The sequence below is a fragment of the Nerophis ophidion genome, linkage group LG14, assembly GCF_033978795.1.
Source record: "Nerophis ophidion isolate RoL-2023_Sa linkage group LG14, RoL_Noph_v1.0, whole genome shotgun sequence".
In the NCBI taxonomy this organism is placed as follows: domain Eukaryota; kingdom Metazoa; phylum Chordata; class Actinopteri; order Syngnathiformes; family Syngnathidae; genus Nerophis; species Nerophis ophidion.
Window position 1 is genome coordinate 24,138,369 of NC_084624.1, and position 26,426 is coordinate 24,164,794.

The 26,426-nt window shown below is 40.5% G+C and overlaps 1 protein-coding gene and 1 long non-coding RNA gene across 2 annotated transcripts; one reads left to right on the forward strand and one right to left on the reverse strand.

Moving 5' to 3' along the window:
* On the forward strand, positions 1–16,556 carry LOC133568326 (fibronectin type III domain-containing protein 7-like). The gene is made up of 10 exons (XM_061920202.1): positions 1–239; positions 3,384–3,647; positions 3,717–3,980; positions 6,312–6,581; positions 6,648–6,908; positions 8,269–8,529; positions 10,361–10,651; positions 13,409–13,645; positions 13,739–13,780; positions 14,860–16,556. The coding sequence occupies exons 1-10, from the start codon at positions 14–16 to the stop codon at positions 15,120–15,122; spliced, it is 2,379 nt and encodes a 792-aa protein (XP_061776186.1). The 5' UTR covers positions 1–13; the 3' UTR covers positions 15,123–16,556.
* Positions 9,234–26,233, reverse strand: LOC133568327 (uncharacterized). The gene is made up of 3 exons (XR_009809572.1): positions 26,183–26,233; positions 25,846–25,907; positions 9,234–13,658 (listed from the first exon to the last, which is right to left on the reverse strand). It is a non-coding gene; the product is annotated as an uncharacterized LOC133568327 (long non-coding RNA).
* Positions 26,234–26,426: the final 193 nt, after the last annotated feature.

Consider the following 26,426-nt stretch of genomic DNA (forward strand, 5'->3'; position numbering starts at 1 on the left):
CGTCTCCGTGGCGATGGACTGTGCAAACAACACTGCAGCCGTGTCCTGGTCTGCCAGTCCCGGTGCGTTACAGTACGTAGTGAGAGCCTCCAGTCACTATAGCAACATCAGCCACCAGACCTCTGACCTCTACTGCTCGCTGGATGACCTCATGTGTGGTAGCCGATATTATGTTCAAGTGATGGCAATGGGGGACAACTGCTCCAGTGTTCCCAGTCAAGTCCTGGTATTTGACTCAGGTGAGGGCTCATGCAAATATTAAAATGCAAGGTTAGTCATGAAAAAAAGGGAAATATTGATTATGTTTTTTCTCTGGCAGTAACAGTACTAGTAAATGGAACATATTAGGGCTTGGCGTATCAATTTAAATATCAATAGTATCGATATCAAAATGGGTATGGGTTCGATACGACAGTGATAAAATAAGATACTTTTGTGGAAGTTAAACTAACAGCTAAATCTGTATAAAATAGACATAATGCTTCAAAACCCACCAAATTGCAGTCGGAATATTCTCAATACACACTCAAGATACACCCCCTTTTTAGTAGACTGTAGAGCCTACATGTCAAAGTCAAGGCCCGCGGGCCAGATCCAGCCCGCGTATGAATGATCTATGGCCCCCGGATTGATAATTGATTAGTATTAGAACTGTCCCGCAGGCCTGCAGCTGTTTTGCACACACCAATGCTCAATCAGTGTTGGTGCAAGGAATTTTCAAAATAGGGTCCCCATCAAGTCATAAAAATGGGGTCCCCATCAAGTCATAAAAATGGGGTTTCACAGTAAATTTTTGGGGTCCCAATTTTTTGTAACTGTTTTGAAAACAAATGATAAAAATATGCAGTATCCTGTCATATCTCACATTTTATCATCTGTTTTGGAAAAAGGTTGTAATAAAAATTACTTAAGTCATAAAAATTAAATAATACAAAAGAAAAAACACATTCATGCATATGTAAATGTATTCAGTTATAAACATTCATTCACTTTCTTCTTTCCCTCATAGATTTAAACTTTATCGGTGCCGGTATTTCTGTCCACATTGTTATTGTTATATTTTCAGAATGTGTTTGTTCTATTTTTGTGCCAAAGTAAGACAAAGAAAACAATCTGAAGTTGTCTTTAAATTTTTGTTTTAATGCCATGATTTTAATAGTCCGGCCCGCGGGTGCAGATTTTCCTCCATGTGGCCCCTGAGCTAAAATTAGTTTCATACCCCTGGTCTAGTTGTTTTGTTTATATTTTAATATCAATATTTTGGTACAGGTCGCAGTAGGCTGGCGCCTATCCCATATATTTTTGAATAAGTATCAGAAATGCCACAAGAGTGGATTTAGTTGGTACTTTAACTTTAACTTTAAAGTAGGTTGTCCCACATTTACAAATGAGCATTGCATTACATATTTGAATCCTTTTACATGTATCCAAAACTATCTGTTATATTTCATAGTTTATGATACAGATTTAGTTTTAACAAAACCTAGACTAAAATCAAGCATCCATCCATCCGTCCAACAATATTCTTCCGCTTATCTGAGGTCGGGTCGCAGGCGCAGCAGCCTAAGCATGGACGCCCAGACTTCCCTGTCCCCAGCCACTTCGTCCAGCTCTTCCTAGGGGATCTCGAGGCGTTCCCAGGCCAGCCGAGAGACATAGTCTTCCTAACGTGTCCTGGGTCTTCCCGGTGGCCTCCTACTGGTCGGACGTGCCCTAAACACCTCCCTAGGGAGGCGTTCGGGTGGCATCCTGACCAGATGCCCGAACCACCTCATCTGGCTCCTCTCGATGTGGAGGAGCAGCGGCTTTACTTTGAGTTCCTCCCGGATGACAGAGCTTCTCACCCTATCTCTAAGGGAGAGCCCCGCCACCAGGCAGAGGAAACTAATTTCGGCTGCTTGTACCCATGATCTTGTTCTTTCGGTCATAACCCAAAACTCATGACCATAGGTGAGGATGGGAACGTAGATCGACCGGTAAATTGAGAGCTTTGCCTTCCGGCAATCAAGCAAATGCTGAATATCAAGCAAATACTGTAAAATATAATTCTCTCTCGTGCTATCACAATATATACATTACTTTAACTGCGCTAAGTCGGAAGTGCGCAGTAAAAACTAGCAGCTAAATCCGTATTGAATCGACATAATACTTCGAAACCTACCGAAATGCAGGCTGAATATTCTCAATCCACACTCAAGATATACCCTCATGGTACTAGACTCTAAAATGTTACTGTATTTATTCACAGTTTTAAAAATAAAGTGGGTAAAATCTTAATCTAAATATGCACATTTACGCTGATCTGATTTACCTGTTGAGTCTTTAAGTCACTCATGACCGATTAGTTGTGCCTGGCAAAAACGGAAATGATAACATTGCTAGCTGGAAGCTACATATGTCGTTAATGAAAATAGCTACAAATGTAGCTATTTTCATTAGCTACATATGAAAATAGCTATTTACTTGCTGGAAGCTAGTAAATAGCTGAAAATAGCTACATCAGCTACCTTTCATTAGCTACCTTGAGATTGGTAGGTTGTGAGTTAAAACCCCGGCCGAGTCATACCAAAGACTATAAAAATGGGACCCATTACCTCCCAGCTTGGCACTCAGCATCAAGGGTTGGAATTGGGGGTTAAATCACCAAAAATTATTCCTGCTGCTCACTGCTTCCCTCACCTCCCAGGGGGTAATCAAGGGTGATGGGTCAAATGCAGAGAATAATTTGGCCACACCTAGTGTGTGTGTGACAATCATTGGTACTTTAACTTTAACATATGTACTTTCTAGGAAATTATAACTTTGCTAGCTGAAAGCGACATATGTAGCTATTTTCATTAGCTACATATATCGCTTCCAGCTAGCAATGTCTCCTGGCTGGCCCTGGAACACTTCGGGATCCCCGGGGAGGAGCTGGACAAATTGGCTGATGGGAAAGTAGTCTAGGCTTCCCTGCTTAGGCTGCTATTTTCATGTCGCTTCCAGCTAGAAAAGTTATCATTTCCTAGAAGCTACATATCTAGCTAATGAAAATAACTACATAGGTAGCTTCCAGCTAGCAAAGTTATAATTTCCGGTTTCTACAGGCACAACTAATTGATCATGTGTGACTTAAAATAGACTCTACAGGTAAACATCAGATAAACGTAAACGTACATATTTAGAATAACATTTTACCGATAAATTATTTTATACTGTGAATCAATACAGTGACATTTTATTTACTTCTGTTATTGCTTCATTTTTAATAATTTTGTTTTGAATAACTGCTTTTTTTTATCTTTTTAACTATTATAATCTTAGTATATTGTGACATGATATACAGTAACATTTTATGTACTTATACATACGATTTAGTTTTTTATACATGTCTGTGTCCGCAGCACCATGTCCACCCCGGAATGTGACGACTCAGCTCAGCTGCATGACCAACAACTTGACAGTTTCTTGGGACTCCGATGGCGATGTTGACTACTTCATGGTGTGGTTAAATGAGTACATGGGAGGGAGCAGTGAGACCTTCAACACCACCAGCACAGAGAGTTCCACCAGTAACGTGATCTGTGGGAACACCTACACTGTCCAAGTCGCAGCCATCAAAGGGGACTGCCAGACCAATACCAGTCAGACCCAGAGTGTCCTGACAGGTGTGAAACCTTATTATCCAGCTGCTCCGGTCATCTGTCTTACTAAACCTCTGTTGGTCTTCTCTCCAGCTCCATGCCAGCCTCAGGGCATCCGAGGAAGCCTGGACTGTGTGACAAATTCAGCATGGATCTCATGGGACACGGCCCTGTATGCTGACTGCTACACTGTGTCGGCTGTCGGGGAGGACAACAGCGTGGCCAACTGTACCACCTACACCAACACCACCTGTGAGGTGGAAGACCTGGCGTGTGGCATTCTGTACAACTTTAGTGTGACTGCAAAGAACAGCCAGTGTGAGAGTCAGCCTAGCACCACCATTGACCTGCAGACTGGTAAAGTATTCTATACTTAGGATTTCATAGAAATTCAACATCAGGAAAAGAAATGTTTAGGTATTCACATCCAAGATCAATGGTTCTCAAACTTGGCTTGAGAAAACCTGGCTCGCCTACTACCACCATGATGACCAAAATTAGAATACATTAGCGTAGTAAGCCCAAGTAGTCATTAAAAACAATGTTTTATTGAACAAGTTTATTTAATATTTTTGGCCATAGCAACATTACATAGTCTGAACCGTAATGCTGCGTTATAGGAAAATTGCGAGTGATTCTTTGGCATACCACTAGATCAGGGGTCGGCAACCCGCGGCTCCGGAGCCGCATGCGGCTCTTGGATCACTCTGATGTGGCTCAGCTGCATACTTGCCGACCCCCCCATTTTTCCGGGAGGTTTTCCGGATTTCAGTGCCTCTCCCAGAAATCTCCCCAGGATAACATTCTTAGATTTTCACACGGACAACAATATTGAGGGCATGCCTTGATGGCAATGCCTTAAACGTCCTCTCGACCATGTCGTCGCGTCCCCTTTAATACTATGCTATCTGAGTGCCGGCCGGCCACATCTAGTGTGCGGCTGCTGACTCAGCGCGCAAGCGAATGCAAGGCATACTTGTCCAACAGCCATACAGGTTATACTGAGGGTTGTGATATAAACAACTTTAACACTCTTACTAATATGCGCCACACTGTGAACCCACACCAAACAAGAATGACAAACACAGTTTGGGAGAACATCAGCACTGTAACACAACATAAACACAACAGAACAAATACCCAGAATCCCATGCATCCCCTAACTCTTCCGGGCTACATTATACACCCCCACTACCCCCACCCCACCCCCGCCGTGTGTCGGTTGAGGTGGGTAGGGTTGGGGGGGGCGGGATCTGGTGGTAGCTGGGGTGTATCCCAGAAGAGTTCGGGATACATGGGATTCTGGGTATTTCTTCTGTTTATGTTGTGTTACAGTGAGGATGTTCTCCCGAAATGTGTTTGTCATTCTAGTTTGGTGTGGTTTCACAGTGTGGCGCATATTAGTAAGAGTACTAAAGTTGTTTATATGACAACCCTAAGTGTAACCTGTCTGGCTGTTAAGCTAGTATGTCTTGCAGTCGCTTATGTGTGTCTGCAGAAGCCTCATACAACATGTGAATGGGCTGGTAAGCTGTTTGTTACGGTTGGAAAGGGCGCTAATCGCATTGTCATCATAGCACGCCCTTATTATTGTTGTTTGGGTGAAAACCAGCAGACAGTCGAGAGAATGGTTGCTCTGAAACTCTGTAGTCTTCCAGAAAAATTGAGATGGTTGGCAAATGTGATGTTGTCAAGCGGCATTCAAATAAAACTTGCGGGCTGCACTAATATTAAATTTTCATATTAAGGTGCGGGCTGCGTGTCTGAGACCCCTGGTTAATACATAGCACAAAGCAAAAGAAAACTTTGTACGCTGTGTTATTTCATTTTAAATTTCAAAGGAGTCTTGTGGCTCCCATAGTTTTCTTTATTTTTGTGAAACGGGTCAAAATGGCTCTTTGAGTGGTAAAGGTTGGCGACCCCTGCACAAGTTTGAGCCTGTGTACCACTTTCACAGTTTGACAGTCACTGACAGGGATGAGAATCAGCACCTCCAAGTCCAAGTCCAAGTCCATGGTTCTCGCCTGGAAAAGGGTGGAGTGCCATCGTCTTGTTCACGGGTGAGGGAAGAGTGGATCATAAAATCAACAGGCTGATGGGTGTGGTGTCTTCAGTAATGCGGATGCTGTATCATTCCGTTGTGGTGAAGAAGGAGCTGAGGCGAGAGCAAAGCTCTCAATTTACCGGTGGAACTACGTTTCCATCCTCACTTGTCGTCATGAGCTTTGGGTTATGACCGAAAGAACAAGATCACGGGTACAAGCGGCCAATATGACCTATCTCCACCGGGTGGCGAGGCTCTCCCTTAGAGATAGGGTGAGAAAATCTGTCATCCGGGGGGAGCTCAAAGTAAAGCCACTGCTCCTCCACATCAAGAGGAGCAAGTTAAGGTGGTTCAGGCATCTGGTCAGGATACCACCCGAACGGGTAAGACCCAGGACCGATGGGAAGACTATGTCTCCTGGCTGGCCTCGGAACACCTCGGGATCCCCCGGGGAGGATCTTGACAAAGTGGCTGGGGAAAGGAAAGTCTGGGCTTCCCTGCTTAGGCTGCTGCCCCCACAAACCGACCTCAGATAAGCGCAAGAAGGGATGAATGGATGCCCTAGATTGTAGCTCTTGATTTTGCATGTGACACATGTTGAGACCCTCCTGATCTGGTGTAAAATCCAAATGTTCCTTTCCCAGCCCCCTGCTCCCTCTCTAGTATCACAGCCATCCCTCAGTGCCACGACTCATCCATCCTGGTCATGTGGGAACTAGCGGAAGGCAGCGAGGGAAACACTGTGTACACAGCCACAGCTGAAGCCAAAGACCACACGTACTTGTCCTGCAATGGCACAGGTACCAGCTGCACCCTGCACGGGGCGCAATGCGACTACCGCTACACCGTCATCGTCGCCGCTTCCTCAGACCAGTGCAGCAGTTTGAGAAGTCCGCCCTACAGGATTAGCATGGGTAACTATGCATGTGTTCAATGATTTCAAAAGTTCCAAAGTTCCAACCCAACTATGTTCTCCTCAGAACCGTGTCCACCTAGTGAGGTGATCGTCACCGCCTACTGCGAGGACCACAATGCACTAGTGTCATGGAGCCCCTCTCCGGTCGCTGCAACCTACCACGTTGTTGCAACCGCAGCAGATGGACACATGCACGCCTGCAACGCCTCATCCACCAACTGCAGCTTGACGGGACTCCACTGTGATGAGCAGTACCAAGTGTATGTGACAGCACGCCATGAGAACTGCTCTAGTGCAGCCAGCTACAACGTAACACTCAACACAGGTATGTGTCTATTGTGTACATGCTGAAAAAGCAAAAAAATGTCAAAGCCCCACTTACCAGGAAATCTTGCAAAAACTCACATAACACAGTCCCTCCAGGAATTTGCGATGACGTCAATTCTGGCAAATTCAGCCAAATGCTGAATACAGACCGGCTTTCCATGTGTGGCAGAAAAAAACAGCAAAAAAATTAGCATGTTTAATGGCATATACTATATACCAGTGCTTCTTATCCATTATTGGGGTGCGAGCGCCCCCTAGAATGTAATATATAATAATGATAATGGATCAGACTTATATAGCACTTTTCTAGAGACTTAAAGTGCTTCACAGAGAAGTGAGAGCCGATCATTCATTCACACCTGGTGGTGGTAAGGTACATTTGTAGCCACAGCTGCCCTGGGGTAGAATGACGGAAGCGCGGCTGCAAGTTTTCGCTTACGACCCCTGTGACCAAAACCCATCATTCATTCACCAGTGTGTGCGGCACTGGGGTAAAGGGTGAAAATTCCTGCCCAAGGACACAATGGCAGTGATTTGGATGGCAAGAGGCGGGGAGCGAACCTGCAACCCTCAAGTTTCTGGCACGGCTGCTCTACCCACCAAGCCAGGCTGTGTTTTTCAGCAGCAGTAGTCAGTTGTAATATGCTTTTCCACCACCTGTGGCAGTATGGACAATATAATACAAACGGAAGAAATCTGACGCTAATGTTGTCGAGGAATTTCTTAAGCGCAAAAATGATGACTAAAGTGGTGAAACTGTATTTTCATTTGCACTGTAATTTTATTGACAGTTTAGTTTAGAAACATATTTATTAATAATTTAGTTCATTTATTTTAGCACAATATAACACACATTTGTAAGTGAATGTATTGTTTATTTGGTTAGTACTTATTTTTCAGCCTGATCCAAGCCTAAGGTTTATTTGTAGAACCTTTGTGATTAACACATGCTTTTATATCATTTGACTAGGTAATAAACTGTAAGTAGGTTTGATATAATTATTGATTATGTTCAAAATCATGAGTAACATTTATAATTCAGTGTTAATATTGGAGTGGTCCCCGGGCTCCCTCTGTAGTGAAAAGGTTGTGTCCTCAGGTCAAAAAGGTTAAGAACCCCTGCTATATACAATGACCCTGCAGATGGGAATTAGCCTTTGGCTACAATCTGGCACATTAACATTGGAAATGTGCATTAATGTACTATAACACAGCTTATTGGTGTGTTTAGTGGGACAGGCAAAAGTTAAGTCGGAGAAAATGCGGTAGTTTATACATTAATTCATGTTTCTGTAGCAAGTGCGTCACGCTAATGTGGTATATTTCAAAGGTAAATTGAGTACTATTTATGTGTCCAGGTCCCTGTCAGCCAGATGATGTCTCGGTGACCTTCCACTGCAGTAATCAGTCTGCAGTGCTCTCCTGGACCCCCAGTGACAATGCTGTGGACTACCATGCCTGTGCTGAGGCGTTGAGCGGACAAATGCTCTACTGTCAGAGCACGTATCCCACATGTACCATCCAAAATCTGGATTGCGGGGTCCTCTATAACTTCTCTGTCCAGGTTTCTGACGGCACGTGCAACAGTTCCTTCAGCGACCCCGTGCAGACGGGAGCAAGTAACACTCATTTTTCATATGTTTTCTAGTGAGAGTTGATAATATATGAAGTCAAACAATTGATTGTGTTAATGATATTAATCAACACATTTGGATTTGGATAAATCACAAGTTATTCTCGATCGTAAAATTTAAATTACCTTAAAAAAAGACCCCAATAATTGGACACAATTTTTTGTTTTTATCAGAATTTCATCTAGAAACATTTTTTAAAATGTGTTAGTTAATGCACAACATCAAATGTGCCATTTTTGGTAGTGTGGCCAGAAATGGTACTGCAATCACAGTCAAAATTATGTAGTCCCCTCCCACTCTCCATGACCGAGGTTGCCAGAATCCCAATCCTATGCCAAAGAACTTCAAACGGCAATCAACGAGTCCTACGCTGTAGGTTTCTCTTGTTAATGCTTCTTGCAAGATGGTTTACTAAGTAATTATGCCACATTTTACTGATGTCCATTAGCCAAATGTATTTGTAAAGTTACGCAGCAATATTGTAATCGGGACAGATTGTTGCCACTACCCTGCTAAAAATGTAGTTTGACCACATGGACCACCATCCAAATAATTATATATATTAATATATTGTATTTGGCATAGGCCTACTTTGATGGCGAGCCAAGGCCAACAGTAAAATGACCGCCACATTTCGTTCAGCATAACTCCATATTGCAGCCAACCTGACTCACTGCATTCTCCTCCATGTACGCACATCACCATCTTTCTGTGCAGAGTGCAATTCTATGAGCCAACCCACGTTATACAAAAACCACGTTACACATCAATCAATCAATCAATGTTTATTTATATAGCCCTAAATCACAAATGTCTCAAAGGACTGTACAAACCATTACGCATAAATCATATAGCCTACTATCATGTCAATACACTAAGTAGAAAATCATTACATGTAATGCATTATATTGTGCCAAGCATATACCATCCATTTGTGCATGACTCACATACAGTACCAGAAATCGCAATTAGCCGTGCTAATTTTGGAACGCAAAATTAGCCTGGATGACATAAAAAGGAGCTTGTAAAAACTCAAAAGCCTTGAGTGATGGAGGTTTAACAGCAATGGTTTTATCCAAGGTCCAGTCAGGCTGTCTTTTGAAACGAAATGTTCACTTTTGCATATTTGACCTATTAGGCATTGACCATATAACGACCTTCCGCGGTTAATGTCAAAAAGATCAATTGCGTGGTTTATCTGTGTATATACAGTACAAGCCAAAAGTTTGGACACACCTTCTCCTCATTCAACAAATTTTCTTTATTTTCATGACTATTAACATTGTAGATTGTCACAAAAACTATGAATGAACACATGTGGAGTTATGTATTATACAAAAAAAGGTGAAATTATTGAAAACATGTTTTATATTTTAGTTTCTTCAAAATAGCCACCCTTTGCGCGGATTACTGCTTTCCACACTCTTGGCATTCTCTCGATGAGCTTAAAGAGGTAGCCACCTGAAATGGGTTTCAATTCACTTCACAGTTGTGCTTGAAGCTCATTGAGAGAATGCCAAGGGTGTTAAAAGCAGTACTCAAAGCAAAGGGTGGCTATTTTGAAGAAACTAGAACTGTTATTATTTCACCTTTTTTTGTGACGTCCATAACTCCACATGTGTTCATTCATAGTTTTGATGTGACAATCTACAATGTAAATAGTCATTAAAATAAAGAAAATGCATCGAAGGAAAAGGTGTGTCTAAACTTTTGGCCTGTACTGTACATGAGTAATGCAATAGGCTTTTTGTGATTAATCACATGAGTTAACTTGTTACTTTTGACAGCCCTAATATGAAGTCTCCCTCCTTTTCAGCCCCTTGTCCTCCAGCTGTTGTGGAGGTGCAGCATTTGACCATGTATGCAGACATCCAGTTACTGAGGTTCAATTGGACGGACATAAGCTGTGCCGACACGGAGTACATGCTGGCTTTAGAAGGTAACCTACTGGGAGACGACCAGGCCCAGTTTGAGGTGTCGTCCTATTGGACGAACAGGACTTCATTTGAGATCCCGCTTCCTTGCGGGTCGTGGTACTCGGCTACCATGGAGAGCAGAAACGCGGCCGGAAGCAGTGACCGATCCGGGCTTCTTAACGGAACAACAGGTAGATCTCACACGCGTTGGGTACACAATCAGAACCAAACTTTTTTCCACCAAGGGACAGATACAGATTAATTCAAGGATGTGGCACGTAACATGCCTATTAAAAATAAAAACAAGCTTTTAGACAGTAAATATTGTATAAAAAACAATACAATAGAACATGCCTGGGCAATTATTTGGACTCAGGAAATACATTGAGAAAGAAAAATGCGTCTGGGGGCTGGTGTGTATGTGTAACTAAAATAGACACATCATGTGTCGTCTTCATTATAACAGGTATATAAGGCTTTTAAAGTAATTTTGATATTAGGCTAATATAAACACTTACATTGTGTGTTGTATTCATTTTAACACTCGTATACGACTTTTAAAGTCATTTTGATAGTAGGCTAATATACAAACCCCATTTCCATATGAGTTGGGAAATTGTGTTAGATGTAAACATAAACAGAACACAATGATTTGCAAATCCTTTTCAACCCATATTCAGTTGAATGCACTACAAAGACAACATATTTGATGTTCAAACTCATAAACTTTATTTTTCCTTTGCAAATAATAATTAACTTAGAATTTCATGGCTGCAACACGTGACAAAGTAGTTGGGAAAGGGCATGCTCACCACTGCGTTACATCACCTTTTCTTTTAACAACACTCAATAAACGTTTGAGAACTGAGGAAACTAATTGTTGAAGCTTTGAAAGTGGAATTCTTTCCCATTCTTGTTTTATGTAGAGCTTTAGTCGTTCAACAGTCCTGGGTCTCCATTGTCGTATTTTACGCTTCATAATGCGCCACACATTTTCCATGGGAGACAGGTCTGGACTGCAGGCGGGCCAGGAAAGTAGCCGCACTCTTTTACTACGAAACCACGCTGTTGTAACACGTGGCTTGGCATTGTCTTGCTGAAATAAGCAGTGGCGTCCATGATAACGTTGCTTGGTTGACAACCAATGTTGCTACAAAACCTGTATGGACCATTCAGCATTAATGGTGCCTTCACAGATGTGTAAGTTACCCATGCCTTGGGCACTAATGCACCCCCATACCATCACAGATGCTGGCTTTTGAACTTTGCGCCTATAACAATCCGGATGGTTATTTTCCTCTTTGTTCCGGAGGACACCACGTCCACAGTTTCCAAATATATTTTGAAATGTGAACACGTTAGAGCACAGAACACCTTTCCACTTTGCATCAGTCCTTCTTAGATGAGCTCGGGCCCAGCGAAGCCAGCGGCGTTCCTTGGTGTTGTTGATAAATGGGTTTGGCTTTGCATAGCAGAGTTTTAACTTGCACTTACAGATTTAGCAACCAACTGTAGTTACTGACAGTGGTTTTATGAAGTGTTCCTGAGCCCATGTGGTGATATCCTTTACACAATGTCTGTTTTTGATGCAGTACCGCCTGAGGGATCAACGGTCCGTAATATCATCGCTTATGTGCAGTGATTTCTCCAGATTCTCTCAACCTTTTGATGATTTTATGGACCGTAGATGGTAAAATCCCTAAATTCCTTGCAATAGCTCGTTGAGAAATGTTGTTCTACAACTGTTCTACAATTTGCTTACAAAGTGGTTAAACTCGCCCCATAATTGTGTGTGAATTACTTAGCATTTAATTGAAGCTGCTTTTATACCCAATCATGGGACCATCCTGTTCCCAATTAGCCTGCACACCTGTGGGATGTTCCAAATAAGTGTTTGATGAGAATTTCTCAACTTTATCAGTATTTATTGCCACCTTTCCCAACTTCTTTGTCACATGTTACTGGCATCAAATTCTACAGTTAATGATTATTTGCAACAACAAAAAAATGTTTATCAGTTTGAACATCAAATATGTCGTCTTTGTAGCATATGGGTTGAAAATGATTTGCAAATCATTGTATTCCGTTTATATTTACATCTAACACAATTTCCCAACTCATATGGAAACGGGGTTTGTAGACACTTACATAATGTGTTGTCTTCATTGTAACACTTATATAAGGCTTTTAAAGTCATTTTGACAATAGGCTAATATAAACACATCATGTCTTCTTTCATTACAACACTTATATAAGACTTTTAAAGTAATTTTGATAGTATGCTAATATAGACACTTGCATCATGTGTTGTCTTCATTATAAGACTTATATAAGACTTTTAAAGTCATTTTGATAATAGGCTAATATGGTTAGTATAGACACTTACATCATGTGTTGTATTCATTATAACACTTATATAACACTTTTAAAGTCATTTTGATAGTAGGCTAATATAACTAATACAGACACTAACATAATGTGTTGTATTCATTATAACACTTATATAAGACTTTTAATTATATGCGGCTCCAGACAGATTTATTTTTGTATTTCGGTCCAATATGGCTCTTTTAGCATTCTAGGTTGCCGACCCCTGCATTAGTGGTACGCGAGCTCCATCTAGTAGCAACGCCAAACATTTGATTCATTATTAAAGTACAGTGTTTTATTTTACTATATTCAAACATAGTGTTACTGTTTAAACTGTGTGTAATGTTACAGTGGCCACAATAATTAAATATACTTGATAAATAAAATATCTGCCTTGTTTTTGATGAATATTTAAGCCTACTATGCTACTGTATTTCAATGGTGGTCATTATGGTGGTACTTGGAGAGCCAAGTGTTTTCTAGGGTGGTACTTTGAGAACCACTGATGTACAGTATACACTTAGAAAAATCTGCCTTTGCAAAGATAACAACGCTCAGTTTCTGTTTTTTTTCTCCAGTCCCGTGTCCACCATTGAACGTGATGTACAGTAGCGACTCCAGCACTGTAGTTTCCTGGAACCCGGCAGTGTTTGCCACCACGTACTCTGTGTACACGCCAACAGTTTCCCTCACTTCTCAGCTGTGCACCACCACAGGATTGTCCTGCTTGCTGCCCCCCGGCATCCCCTCTGCAGACCTGCTGGTCACAGCCAGCAACGCAGCCGGAGAAAGCGAAGGAGCGAGCGTCACGGCGGGTAGGAGCCGATGCTGGCGTGGAATAGGATGACACACACCAGACTTGTTAAGCATTGTCAGATTCTGAACAAGTTATTTTTTTTCTTCTCCAGTGAATTTACTTGTGCGCAGGAAAAGAGACCTCGCTGAGAGTGGTGAGTACTGTATGCTTATAAAGATGGCATTTTTAACTACTCTACATTAAATAAGAATGTAGGAAATATGTTCAGTCATTAACCGATTCATTGGGCAATTTGATTCGGCCTTACCAGAAAAAAACACAAAAAGCAATGCAATGTGATACATTGAACTGAAAAATATTTTAATTAATAATGAATGCAATTGATGATTGTATTTTTATTTTGATAATTTCTTAAACATGACTCAGTAATTATAATGAATTATATTGTTTATAATTAAATATTACAATACTGTCAAATAGTCTCAATTCTATATTAATGCATTTATACATTTATTTTCTTACCACAAAAAAGCAAAGGCAGTGCAGAATATAAAGGTTTTTTTATGTATTCATTGTAAAAAATTTAAAACAGAACTGTATTTATAAAATTGGATAAAGTGATTTAGTTGTTAATTTTCTTGCCAGAAATAAACACAAGGCATGTATTTATGTATTCTAAAAATGTATATGTATTCAGCTAATAAATGTGAAATATTTTGACCAATTCCTTTATAATAACAGTTACATATTATATATTTTTCTTTTTTAATACAAATATTATTTAAGAAAAAAAAATGTATGCATTTATTGTGACATTTTCAAAGTGATATGTATTAATAAAGTTAGAAAAATTATTTAGTTTATTTTCTTACCAGAATTAAATCAATTTAAGTGCTAGGCACTTTTTTTGTTGAATAATTTATTCGTAATAATAATTATATTATATATTTTGCTCCTTTTTTTAATTTTGAAAATGGTGATTATTAAAATTAACAGCTTATTTGCGTACCAGGGAAAGCACTGTATAAATATTGTGTTTATTTATTATTAATTACCATAGACTAATGACTTATGGACACTATTGTGAATACGATACAGTATTTGATTAATACACATTTTCAAGTTTTCCACCCATTAATACATAAGAATGACATTTTGAAGCTGATTTGACTGAAGATAAAAGAAAAACAATACTATAAAATAGCCACTAGTGCAAAGCAGCAATTTCAGATAAAGTCCTTCTGTTAAATGAGTTTCTCTTTGCGTTCCCAGAAGGCCTCACAGCACCGACGATACAAGTCACCTTGCCCAAGCCAGGTGTTGTCGACACAAAGTGGTCGCGTGCAGATGCTGCCACTGATTACAAACTGATGATCAAGCAGCAGCAGGGCGATTCTGAGGAACTAACAGTGGTCGGAGAACACATCATCCTCACAAATTTGAGCCCCAACTCCACTTACTGCCTCACAGTGTCGGCCAGGAACAATACCAACATGGGACCTGAGTCAGAACCTGCGTGTTTCCAAACACGCTAGACCCACTGGCTTGTCCTGATCATAACGTGACTTTGAAACAGGGGTGCCCATTACGTCAATCGCGAGCTACCAGTCAATGGTGGAGGGTGTGTCATTCCATCGCCAGCCAGGCATTAAAAAAGTAGACCTAAAATTAGCAATCATCAATCTTCACCAAGACGTCACTTTCGTCACTTGATTGACATTCACGGCACCCGAGGTCTTGTGAGATGACGCGGCTGCTGCCAGATCATTATTAAGAAAAAATGACCAACAGAGGAAGACGAGAAACATTTTTAATTTCAACATTGCCGTCAAAACTCTAAAGACCGACCGTACAGTTCCTATCTTCACAATAAAAGCGCTGCTTCCTCTTGCCTACGCTAACAAAAAAAAAAAGTCACAGAAAGCTAGTGCACACAAGTTAGCAAGCTACAGAGTTTGCCGCCAATGTATTTCTTTTAAAGTGTTTAAAAAGGAGTATGAAAGCTGGACTAATAAAATGGCAAAAAACAACCACTTTCATGTGGTATTGGACAGAAAGAAGGACTTTTTTTCTCCTCCATTTGAAAATGTGGACGTTATCATCACAACTGTCTGATTCCAATCAATGCAGGTCATCAGAATCAGATAATACATTAATTTATATTATTGTCTTCATGAAAGAAATGAATCTATATGTGTTAAACATGCTTGTATTATCATTAAACACCTTTAACTTGTTAACAAAAATGTCTCTTTCATAAATAAATATAAATTATATATATGAATGAGATAGATCCCCTCCACTTGATCAATTGAAAAGTAGCTTGCCTGCAGAAAAAGTGTGGGCACCCCTGGTTTGAAACATGACAACGCCCTTCTTCAGATCTGCTACAACACAGAAAGTTCTTTTTTGTTTAAAAATTGTGCACTATATGGACAAAAGTATTGAAACACCGCACTTAATTGATTATTGGTAGAAAAGCGCAGTGAATTAATTAACTCATATTATGTTTTGCATATGGTTCATTATTATATTCATCTTGGAGAAAGCAAACCACCAGTTTAAATAGTAGGTATTTCATTTTGGGCACATTATAACATAGGGCCCTTTAGTACTGACATTTGTGTGTGGATTGGATTAGTTCTCGCGGAAGAAAAGGCAATAAAATCGGACCGGGGTATGCAGAGGTGATGGCCTTATCCGCGGGAAGAGACTACATGTTTAGCTTAATGCCATTATCTAAGATATGACTTGCATCTGTTTTCTTTTCAGTCACTTACACACAAACTTTTCCTTTGTGGTCAGGATGCACTCTCCTGACTCAGCACACACACACACACACATACACACACACACACACACACACACACACACACACACACACACACACACACACACACACACACACACACACACACACACACACACACACACACACACACACACACACACACACACACACACACACACACACACAATACACACACACACACAGGAGGTAGGAATATAAAAGCTGATGGTTTGGCTTCTCCAAGTTACAAGTGCCTCATTTTTTTCCTGACCTTCTCCAGGAACAGCAGTCCTGTATAATGACGCTCGCTTGTAATAAATCAACTTTTAGTTCAGTAAAGCGTCTCTGACGTCTCTTTTTATCCAGCCGCAGTGCCGCGTCACCCTTCTGTCCGGACAAGGATGACAACACCAGAAATATCAAAATCAAAATCAAAATCAAAGGTCATACTGATCAACCCTTTTAAAATTGACACTTTTTACCCATGCATCCATACATTTTCTACTGCTTATTCCCTTTGGGGTCGCGGGGGGCGCTGGTGCCTAGCTCAGCTACAATCGGGGTAAGGCGGGGTACACCCTGGACAAGACACTTTTTACCCTTAGGTCCCAAAACAGGTCAAGTTCTTATATTTTTTCACTATGTTAAACATTTTCAACAATACCACCAAACCACATATATTTTTGGGAAATATATGTTTTTGTGCCTTTTTGTCATAAGAACCTGTGATTTTTTAAAATGCCAAAAACATAAAATATGCAAATGCTGCTCAGAGGCCCTTTGTGACCTCCATCCATCCATCCATCCATCCATTTTCTACCGCTTGTCCCGTTCGGGGTCGCGAGGGGTGCTGGGGCCTATCTCAGCTGCATTCGGGCGGAAGGCCCGAATGGAGAACTGCGGTTCCTTTTTGTGGAATACAACACTGTGGTTCCAGCACTGTGATTCCTTTTTCTCCCAATTAAATAAGCAAAAACACATTAAAGTAGCAAAAGGCTAAAATTGTTGAACTAATACACAAAGCTTTGTCTTTCAAAACATATAACGTCTTATACCCTCTAACAAAAATGTTTTTATGTCTGATAAAACTTAAAACTGACCGATACATTGAGAATCCAATCAGTAAAGGGTTTATTGGGTGAACTATAAGAGATTCACAAATGTTACCCAGAATATTTTATAGCTTGTTATCGCCTTCTTTGCGATGCTAGTACAGTATTTTTGTCCATATAGTACAATTCAACTACAAGGTAACATAACTTAGTTGTCTCTAGTAAAAAACCTTCCATTGCTTCATCTTAGGAGCAGAGGGTTTTTTTTTACCGTTTGAGTTTTGTCTGTGGGCTTTTACTTAGTATATGTAAATGGTTTGGATTTGTGATGAGTTTGTCGACGACGATCACACAGTGGACTTCTTTATAGGAGGTTTTGTTCTGAAAATGAAGTAAAAATCACATAAACTCCTTCTCTGTGACTCTTTGTACCACTCTGCTAACCCAGCATTATATAATGAGTGATCTATGGCAGGGGAGTCAAACGTACGGTCCGCGGGCCGGATCAGGCCTGCGAACAGGTTTTATCCGGCCCGTGGGAAGAGTTTGCTAAGTATACTAATTAACCTGAAATTTTTTAATGAAAGAAACAGCTCTTCTACATATGTCTACTGGATGTTGCTATAGCAATTCTTTGTATCTCTGTAAATCAGGAGTTGGCAACCCGTGGCTCCAGAGCCGCATGCGGCTCTTGGATCACTCTGATGTGGCTCAGCTGCATACTTGCCGACCCCGCCATTTTACCGGGAGGTTTTCGAAATTTCATTGCCTCTCCCAGAAATCTCCCCAGGATAACATTCTCAGATTTTCACCCAGACATCAATATTAAGACTATGCCGTGATGGCAATGCTTTAAGCGTCCTCTCGACCATGTTGTAGCGTCCGCTTTAATACTATACTATCTGAGTGCCGGCCAGCCACATCTAGTGTGCGGCTGCTGACTCAACGCACAAGCGACTGCAAGGCATAGTTGTTCAACAGCCATACATGTTACACTGAGGGTTGTCATATAAACAACTTTAGCACTCTTACTAATATGCGCCACACTGTGAACACACACCAAACAAGAATGACAAACACACTTCGGGAGAACATCCGCACTGTAACACATTATAACCGCAACATAACAAATACCCAGAATCCCATGCATCCCTAACTTTTCCATGCTCCATTATACACCCCCACTTCTACCCCCCCCCCTCCCCCCTCCGTGCGTCGGTTGAGGTGGGCGGGGTTTGGTGCTAGCGGGGGTGTATAATGGAACCCGGAAGAGTTAGGGATGCATGGGATTCTGGGTATTTGTTATGTTGCCTTTATAATGTGTTACAGTGCAGAATCTGATGTTCTCCCGGAATGTGTTTGTCATTCTTGTTTGGTGTGGGTTCACAGTGTGGTGCATATTAGTAAGAGTGTTAAAGTTGTTTATATCACAACCCTCAGTGTAACCTGTATCGCTGTTGAGTAAGTATGCCTTGCAGTCGCTTATGTGTGCCTGCAGAAGCCACATACAACATGCGAATGGGCTGGTAAACTGTTTGTTACGGTTGTGATTTGATTTGATTTTTATTAAGGATCCCCATTAGCTGGTTGCCACAACAACCCACTAGTCTTCCTGGGGTCCACAACTCAATACAATTACAAGTAAAAGCATATAATTATAACTACACAATACAGACTAAAAAAAATGAAAGCATCAATAAGAAAACAGGCAAACAATTTACAGTCACAGAATAATAATCACCATATAAATATAACTACACAATACAAAACCAAACATAAAATAAATCATCAACGAGCAAACTAATTTAAAAACTCAGATAAAATATTACTTGCATTCTAAAAACCTGTTTACTTTTAGTGCCGGTGAGAATTTGATGCAGGTTATTCCAGAGCGATACAGATCTATAAATAAAAGATTTCCGCAAAGCTATCTTCCTGGGACGAGGGAGTACAAAACGCCCCTCACTGGACGCCCTGGTATTATGATTGTGCATAGTGCTACTGATAACTATTTGGGCCATGAGAAAAGCAGGAGTTTTACTACTGGTTACTGATTTGAAGAATATAAGAATATTAGCTGACAACCTGTTCTGCACTGTTAGCCAGGAAAGAGAAGGATGCAATTGGTTTACATTGGTTCTTAGTGAACAACCCAGAACCAGCCTTGCTGCCCTATTCTGGACAATCTGGAGTTTACTGATCTCACCACTTGCAGCAGATGCCCAGACTGTAGAACAATAGTCAAGATGACACAAGACTAAACTCTTAACAATCTGACAAAGAAGAGGTGGATCAACAAAAGCAGTACATTTCCTGGAAATACCAACAGCTCTTCCCATCTTTGTAACCATATCACTGATATGATTTGACCAGGATAGAGTGCAGCCCAGCATCACTCCAAGGAGCTTGGCACTTCTGACCTGTTGAACTGTTGAAATACTTAGCCTCAGATCCAACTTTGGGTCACAAGATAACCTTTGGCTACTCGCCAATACAATACCTTTGGTTTTTGAGATGTTAGGGACAAGTCTGTTACATACTGTCCAGTCATGCACAGCTTTTAGTTCCTCACTCAATACCACATTAAGTACACTGCATGATGGTGCGGCATAATATAAGGTTGCATCATCAGCATAAAGAACCAATTTGGCACGCCCGGTAGCCCAAGGTAAATCATTGGTGAATATAGAAAAAAGTAAAGGTCCCAGGCAACTTCCCTGTGGAACACCACAATCCAAACTTCTGCTATTAGACAAGCTGCCATAAACATACACCTGTTGAGATCTTGAAGACAAATAACTTTGTATCCACATAAAAGCCGAAGTATTAAAACCATAACATTTAATTTGATCAATTAAGAGAGTGGTTAATCACGTCAAATGCAGCACTAAAATCTAACAGCACAGCTCCGACCAACATAAAATCATCTATAGCATTAAGCCAATCGTCGGTCATTTGTATAAGAGCAGTGGACGTAGAGTGGCCCGTTCTATATGCATGTTGAGAATCAGTAGCTAGCCTATTTGACTGAATGTAAGCTTGAATTTGGGCATACACACATTTCTCTAGTATTTTACATAAACCAGGTAGGATGCTTATTGGTCTAGAATTGCCCTCATTGAAAGCCAGTTTGGTATCCTTATGTAGAGGAATAACCTTTGCCACCTTCCATATGTTTGGACACAGGCCAACTTGTAAACATCTATTAAAAATATGACAAAAAGGCACTGGTATGATACTTGCAGTCATTTTAAGTAACTTACTATCCAGGTTGTCTACACCAGCTACTTTGTTGTCCGGAAGAGTGTAGTAACCTCTCAACCTCGCTGAATTCAACCTGATGAAAATTGAATTCACACCCCTTATTATGCATTATAAAATTCCTGATGAGGTCAGCTGATTTGTTATAATTGGATATATGCATACCATGCCTTAATTGAGATACCTTATCAACATAATAGTTATTCAAATGATTTGCTATGTCACATGGCTTAGTGAGTACCAACCCATTTGATTCAACAAAAGGTGTACAGACATCATTCTTTCTACCCATGATTTCATTCAAAACATTCCATAGGTTTTTGCTATCATATCTCACATCATATAACCTCTGTTTGTAATATTCCCTTTTTTTCAGCTAGTTTAACTTTGTGACCTGGTTTCTTAAGGAACAGTACTTATGCCTGTCAACAATTAAACCCGAGTTGACTGAGGCTTTTTTTAGCCATGTCTCTTTCCGTCATTAAACTCCTAAGTCCATTATCAATCCATGGGGCAGACTTAGTTTTGACTGAAAACTTTTTCAAAGAGGCATGCTTGTCCACAACACTCATGTACATTAACGTAAATAAGTCCAGTGCAGCCTCAGGGTCTTCCTCACTGCACACCTCGTTCCAATTTAAACAGGATATTTCATCAATAAAACACTCTTCATCAAATCTTTTATAAGACCTTGTGAAAATAAAAACATTTGTATAAATATGATCTATGCATGTAGCTAAAATAATACCATCACTACCTCCACCTATTCTCGTGGGAGGGGCAACAATTTGGGACAGATTGCGAGCATTTAAAATGGATAGTATCTTATTTTTGTTTGTACACCCCTTTCCCAGCCATTCAACATTCATACCACCCAGTAAATAGATTTCTCTATTCTCATCTGATATCCTGTTAAACATCTCACATAACTCCTTCAGATACAGAGCATCAGCACTAGGAGGCCTATGGAAACAGCATAATTGGTTTCAAATAAGGCAGATGGACCTGCACACAAATAGCTTCAATGCTCTCCCTCATCAAATCATTACGCACTTTAATTGATAAATGATTCTGAACATAAATAGCCAAACCTCCCTCAAACCTGTTCCTATCTTTCCTAAAAATTGAGAACCCCTCAATGGCTACAACTGAATCAGAAAAGGAATCATCAAGGAGGGTCTCAGAAATGGCAAAGATATTAATAAAATTGGCCCTGCGATGAGGTGGCGACTTGTCCAGGGTGTACCCTGCCTTCCGCCCGATTGTAGCTGAGATAGGCGCCAGCGCCCCCCGCGACCCCGAAAGGGAATAAGCGGTAGTAAATGGATGGAATACACTCTACTTCCTGATACTTATTACGCAGGCTGCATACATTCACGTGTGCTAACACCAGGCCCCTATGAAGGCCCAGCTTAGTGTAGAACATAACAGTACTGGAAGTAGTCATGACAAGCCAAACCAAGATGCTAAAAACACCCACAACGCCCATTCTAAAAAAGCCAGGGGGTAACCTTGGGGTCCCGATACAGCTGTCCATTAATGTACAGCCTATCCACTGTTAGTGCCACTCTCTTGTTCTAGAACCGGTTCTCTCTCATGATCGGTGACAGTTGCTTTCTCCTATCGTTGATCTCGGCCGGAATGTGGTCATTTAACCAGAGAGGGTTCCCTTTCAGCTCCTTTCCTCTGCTTTTCACCAACTCTTTGTGCTTAAAATGCTCAAAACGATCTATTATGGTACAGACTTTATTGTCCACAGGTCTGCCCAATCTGTATACTTTGGAGAAAGTTAGGTCTCTTACCAACTCCGGGGAGAGTTTGCGCTTTTCCGACATGAACTCTCTTAAAGTTTTTTCTGGATCGGCGTTGCCCTCTCGGATCCCCGAGAATATGAGATTGTCTCTCCTGTCCCTGCACTGTATATCCAACAGCGTGTCTTTAATGCGCCTATAGTCCGCGGTAAGAAAGTCAGTAGATCTCTGCATGTCAGTCATCGCGCCTCTCAGAAAGGCATTATCCTTTCTTAGATCCTCGATCTCCTTCTGACTGAATTCCAGGCTACTTCTCAAGTCACGGATGTCCTGCAGTAGTGCATCCAAAATATCGAGCTTGCTCAGACTCGCGTTGATTGATTCCAATACAGATGCGTCCAACTCCACGTTTCCGGCCAGCTCGCCTCGCTATCGGCCGAGGCTCGCTGGGATCGGTGTCTCCTGGCTCGTTGTTTGCCCCACCGGACACCTCCTTCTTGTCACTCTTTTTGTTGGTCATCGCAACTGTGACTGTCCAAAAACCCGGTACAAAAACGTGCGACTGTCCAAAAACCCGGTATAAAAACGTGCGATTGTTTAAATATCAAGCTCAAGACGAGCTGGAGGTTAGCGACTGGCTAGCTAGCCACCTGGCTAAAAACAAAACAAGCTAGCTAGCGGTCGGTGATGTTTTTAGACAAACAAGGACACCTTGATCACTTTAGAATTGTCCACTAAAGTATCCAGAATAGGTATCCAACAGTTAGTCGTAGCACAACTTGCTCACTGAACTTTGTGGATGTAACAAACTAAAATGTCCAAGCACAAAAAGCAGAGTGCGTGTGCGTGCGAGGGCGCCAAACGCATTGTCATCATAGCACGCCCTTAATATTATTGTTTGGGTGAAAACCAGCAGACAGTCGAGAGAAAGGTTGCTCTGAAACTCGGTAGTCTCCCGGAAAAATTGAGATGGTTGGCAAATGTGATGTTGTCAAGCGGCATTCAAATGAAACTCACACTAATATTACATTTTCATATTAAGGTGCAGGCCGTGTGTCTGAGACCCATGGTTAATACATAGCACAAGGCAAAACAAAACTTTGTAAGCTGTGTTATTTCATTTTAAATTTCAAAAGAGTCTTGTGGCTCCCAGTTATCTTTATTTTGTGAAACGGGTCAAAATGGCTCTTTGAGTGGTAGAGGTTGGCGACGCCTGCTGTAGATGATGGTACATATGTACAAAATAAACCACATGATGTTAGTACATCAATAGAGGAAAATTATCAAACTACATACATGGCATACTGTAATTTGATTTTGATATTTTTTTATCTTTATAGATTGAAAATGAACACCATGGAGTAGACTGATGAACATTATCAGATCATTCATTCAGAAAATATAAATAACGACAAATAAAGATAGAATACTGTTAACCGCAACATGTAAGTGTAAAAAAACAACAACATTATGATTTGTACATTTTCAGAATGCGCTTCTTCTATTTTTAAACACAGAAAACAATCTGAAGGTGTCTTTATTTGTAAGTTATCGTGCAGGGATTTTACCAGTCTGGCCCACTTGGGAATAGATTTTTCTCCATGTGGCCCCCGGTCTAAAATGAGTTTGATACCCCTGATCTATAGCCTACGGGATGATATTCGATTAAGCACCTGCTTCTGTTTTGCACGCACCAATACGCCATCAGTGTTGGCGCTAGGAATTTTCAAAATGGGGTCCCAGGGAGCCCATCAAGTTATAAAAATGGGGTCCCAAAGTACATTTTTAGGGTCCCACTTTTTTTTTAACCATTTTGAAAACAAATGATAAATGTATGTGTTTTGGATAAAGGTTGTTATAAACGTTACTTAATTCCTTAACAAAAAAAAAATCATACAAACGAAAACACATTTTTATGCATATATAAATGTATTCAGTTATAAATATTCATTCACTTTCTTCTTTCCTTCATGGATCTATATTTCTATATTTTATTGTAATATTTTCAGACTTTGTTTGTTCTATTTTTGCACAAAGTAAGACAAAGAAAACAATCTGAAGTTGTCTTTATTTTTTGGGTTTAAAGCCATGATTTTAATAGTCCGTGTGCACACATTTGCCTCCATTGGGCCCCTGAGCTAAAATTTGTTTGACACCCGTTATACCAGTGGTTCTCAACCTTTTTCCAGTGATGTACCCCCTGTGAACATTCTTTTAAATTCAAGTACCCCCTAATCAGAGCAAAGAATTTTTGGTTAAAAAAAAGAGATAAGGAAGTAAACTAAGTGAAGTGAACTATATTTATATAGCACGTTTTCTCTAGTGACTCAAAGCGCTTTACATTGTGAAACCCAATATCTAAGTTACATTTAAACCAGTGTGGGTGGCACTGGGAGCAGGTGAGTAAAGTGTCTTGCCGAAGGACACAACAGCAGTGACTAGAATGGCGGAAGCGGTGATCAAACCTGGAACCCTCAGGTTGCTGGCACGGCCAATTTACCTACCAAGCTATACCGCTCCAAAATACAGCACTATGCCCTCAGTTTCTGATTTATTAAATTGTATAACAGTGCAAAATATTGCTCATTTGTAGTGGTCTTTCTTGAACTATTTGGAAAAAAAGATATAAAAATAACTAAAAACTTGTTGAAAAATAAAAGAGTGATTCAATTATAAATAAAGATTTCCGTAGGTCATGAGTTCAAACCCCGGCTGAGCCATATTAAAGACTATAACAATGGGACCCATTACCTACCTGCTTGGCACTCAGCATTAAGGGTTGGAATTGGGGGTTAAATCACCAAAAATGATTCCCGGGCGCGGCACCGCTGCTGCCCACTGCTCCCCTCATCTCCCAGGTGGTGATCAAGGGTGATGGATCAAATGCAGAGAATAATTTCGCCACACCTAGTGTGTGTGTGTGTGTGACAATCATTGGTACTTTAACTTTAATCATCAACTTAAAGTGCCCTCTTTGGGGATTGTAAAAGAGATCCATCTGGATTCATGAACATCATTCTAAACATTTCTTCCCAAAAAAATAAATCTTTGACATCAATATTTTTGGAACATGTCCACAAAAAAATCTAGCTGTCAACACTGAATATTGCACCCCCCCCCAGTTTATGCACTTACATTCATATTTTGTTGAAGTATTATTCAATAATTATATTTATAAAGGATTTTAGAATTTTTGTTATTTTTAGAATATTTTAAAAAAATCTCACGTACCCCTTGTCATACCTTCAAAGTACCCCCATTTGAGAACCACTGCGTTATACAGCATTGACTCAATATAAGATGCAGAGTAAATACTGCAGACGAGCGGCCAAAATAAAGAACTGCGTAGGAAAGGAGTTAAATAAAAGCAAGACAACATGCACATTTACAGTATTACACATACCTGAAAATGAAGTAGAAGACACATAAACTCATTTTCTGCGACTCATTGTACTGCTCTGCTTCCTGCACGTAGAAAACATACTTTTTACCAACAGGACACAGGCTACATACTGTGGTCACGTGACATGAGAGGAGCGTTTCAAACAAATGGCGCAAACACTTGTCACTCAGACAAAACGCTTGTAGCGCTCAAAATAGCGGTTAAAATAACCCAAAGACACTTGATATCTTAAATGTACATTAAAGTAAACAATATACGGCAACAATTACAAAATGCATCCTTTCTTTTTTTGTTAGAAAACGACACACAACACGACAGCAATTAGGACACAACTCACTTAAGCGTCGCAAGCAGGAAGTGAGGAGGAAGGGGAGGAGCTACAGAAGCTAGAGGAAACGACGGAGGCCAGACGGTATGCCATGATAGGAAGGAGTAAAATTAAATAAGTCGATCAACAAAAATAAAGAACTCTTTTGAGATAAAAATTCACACAAACTATACTTCCATAACATATTAAAATCATTCCAAAATATTAATAAGTGCATTTTTAACTGTTACAAAAACATTAGTCTTCTGTAAAA

What these genes read in the sequence shown, in the direction of transcription:
- LOC133568326 (XM_061920202.1), top strand. Translation starts at nt 14, where the DNA reads ATGGACTGTGCAAACAACACTGCAGCCGTGTCCTGGTCTGCCAGTCCC. An exon ending in GCCCTACAGGATTAGCATGG is followed by an intron (nt 6,582 to 6,647) that starts GTAACTATGCAT and finishes TGTTCTCCTCAG; the next exon opens with AACCGTGTCCACCTAGTGAG. An exon ending in CAACGTAACACTCAACACAG is followed by an intron (nt 6,909 to 8,268) that starts GTATGTGTCTAT and finishes TTATGTGTCCAG; the next exon opens with GTCCCTGTCAGCCAGATGAT.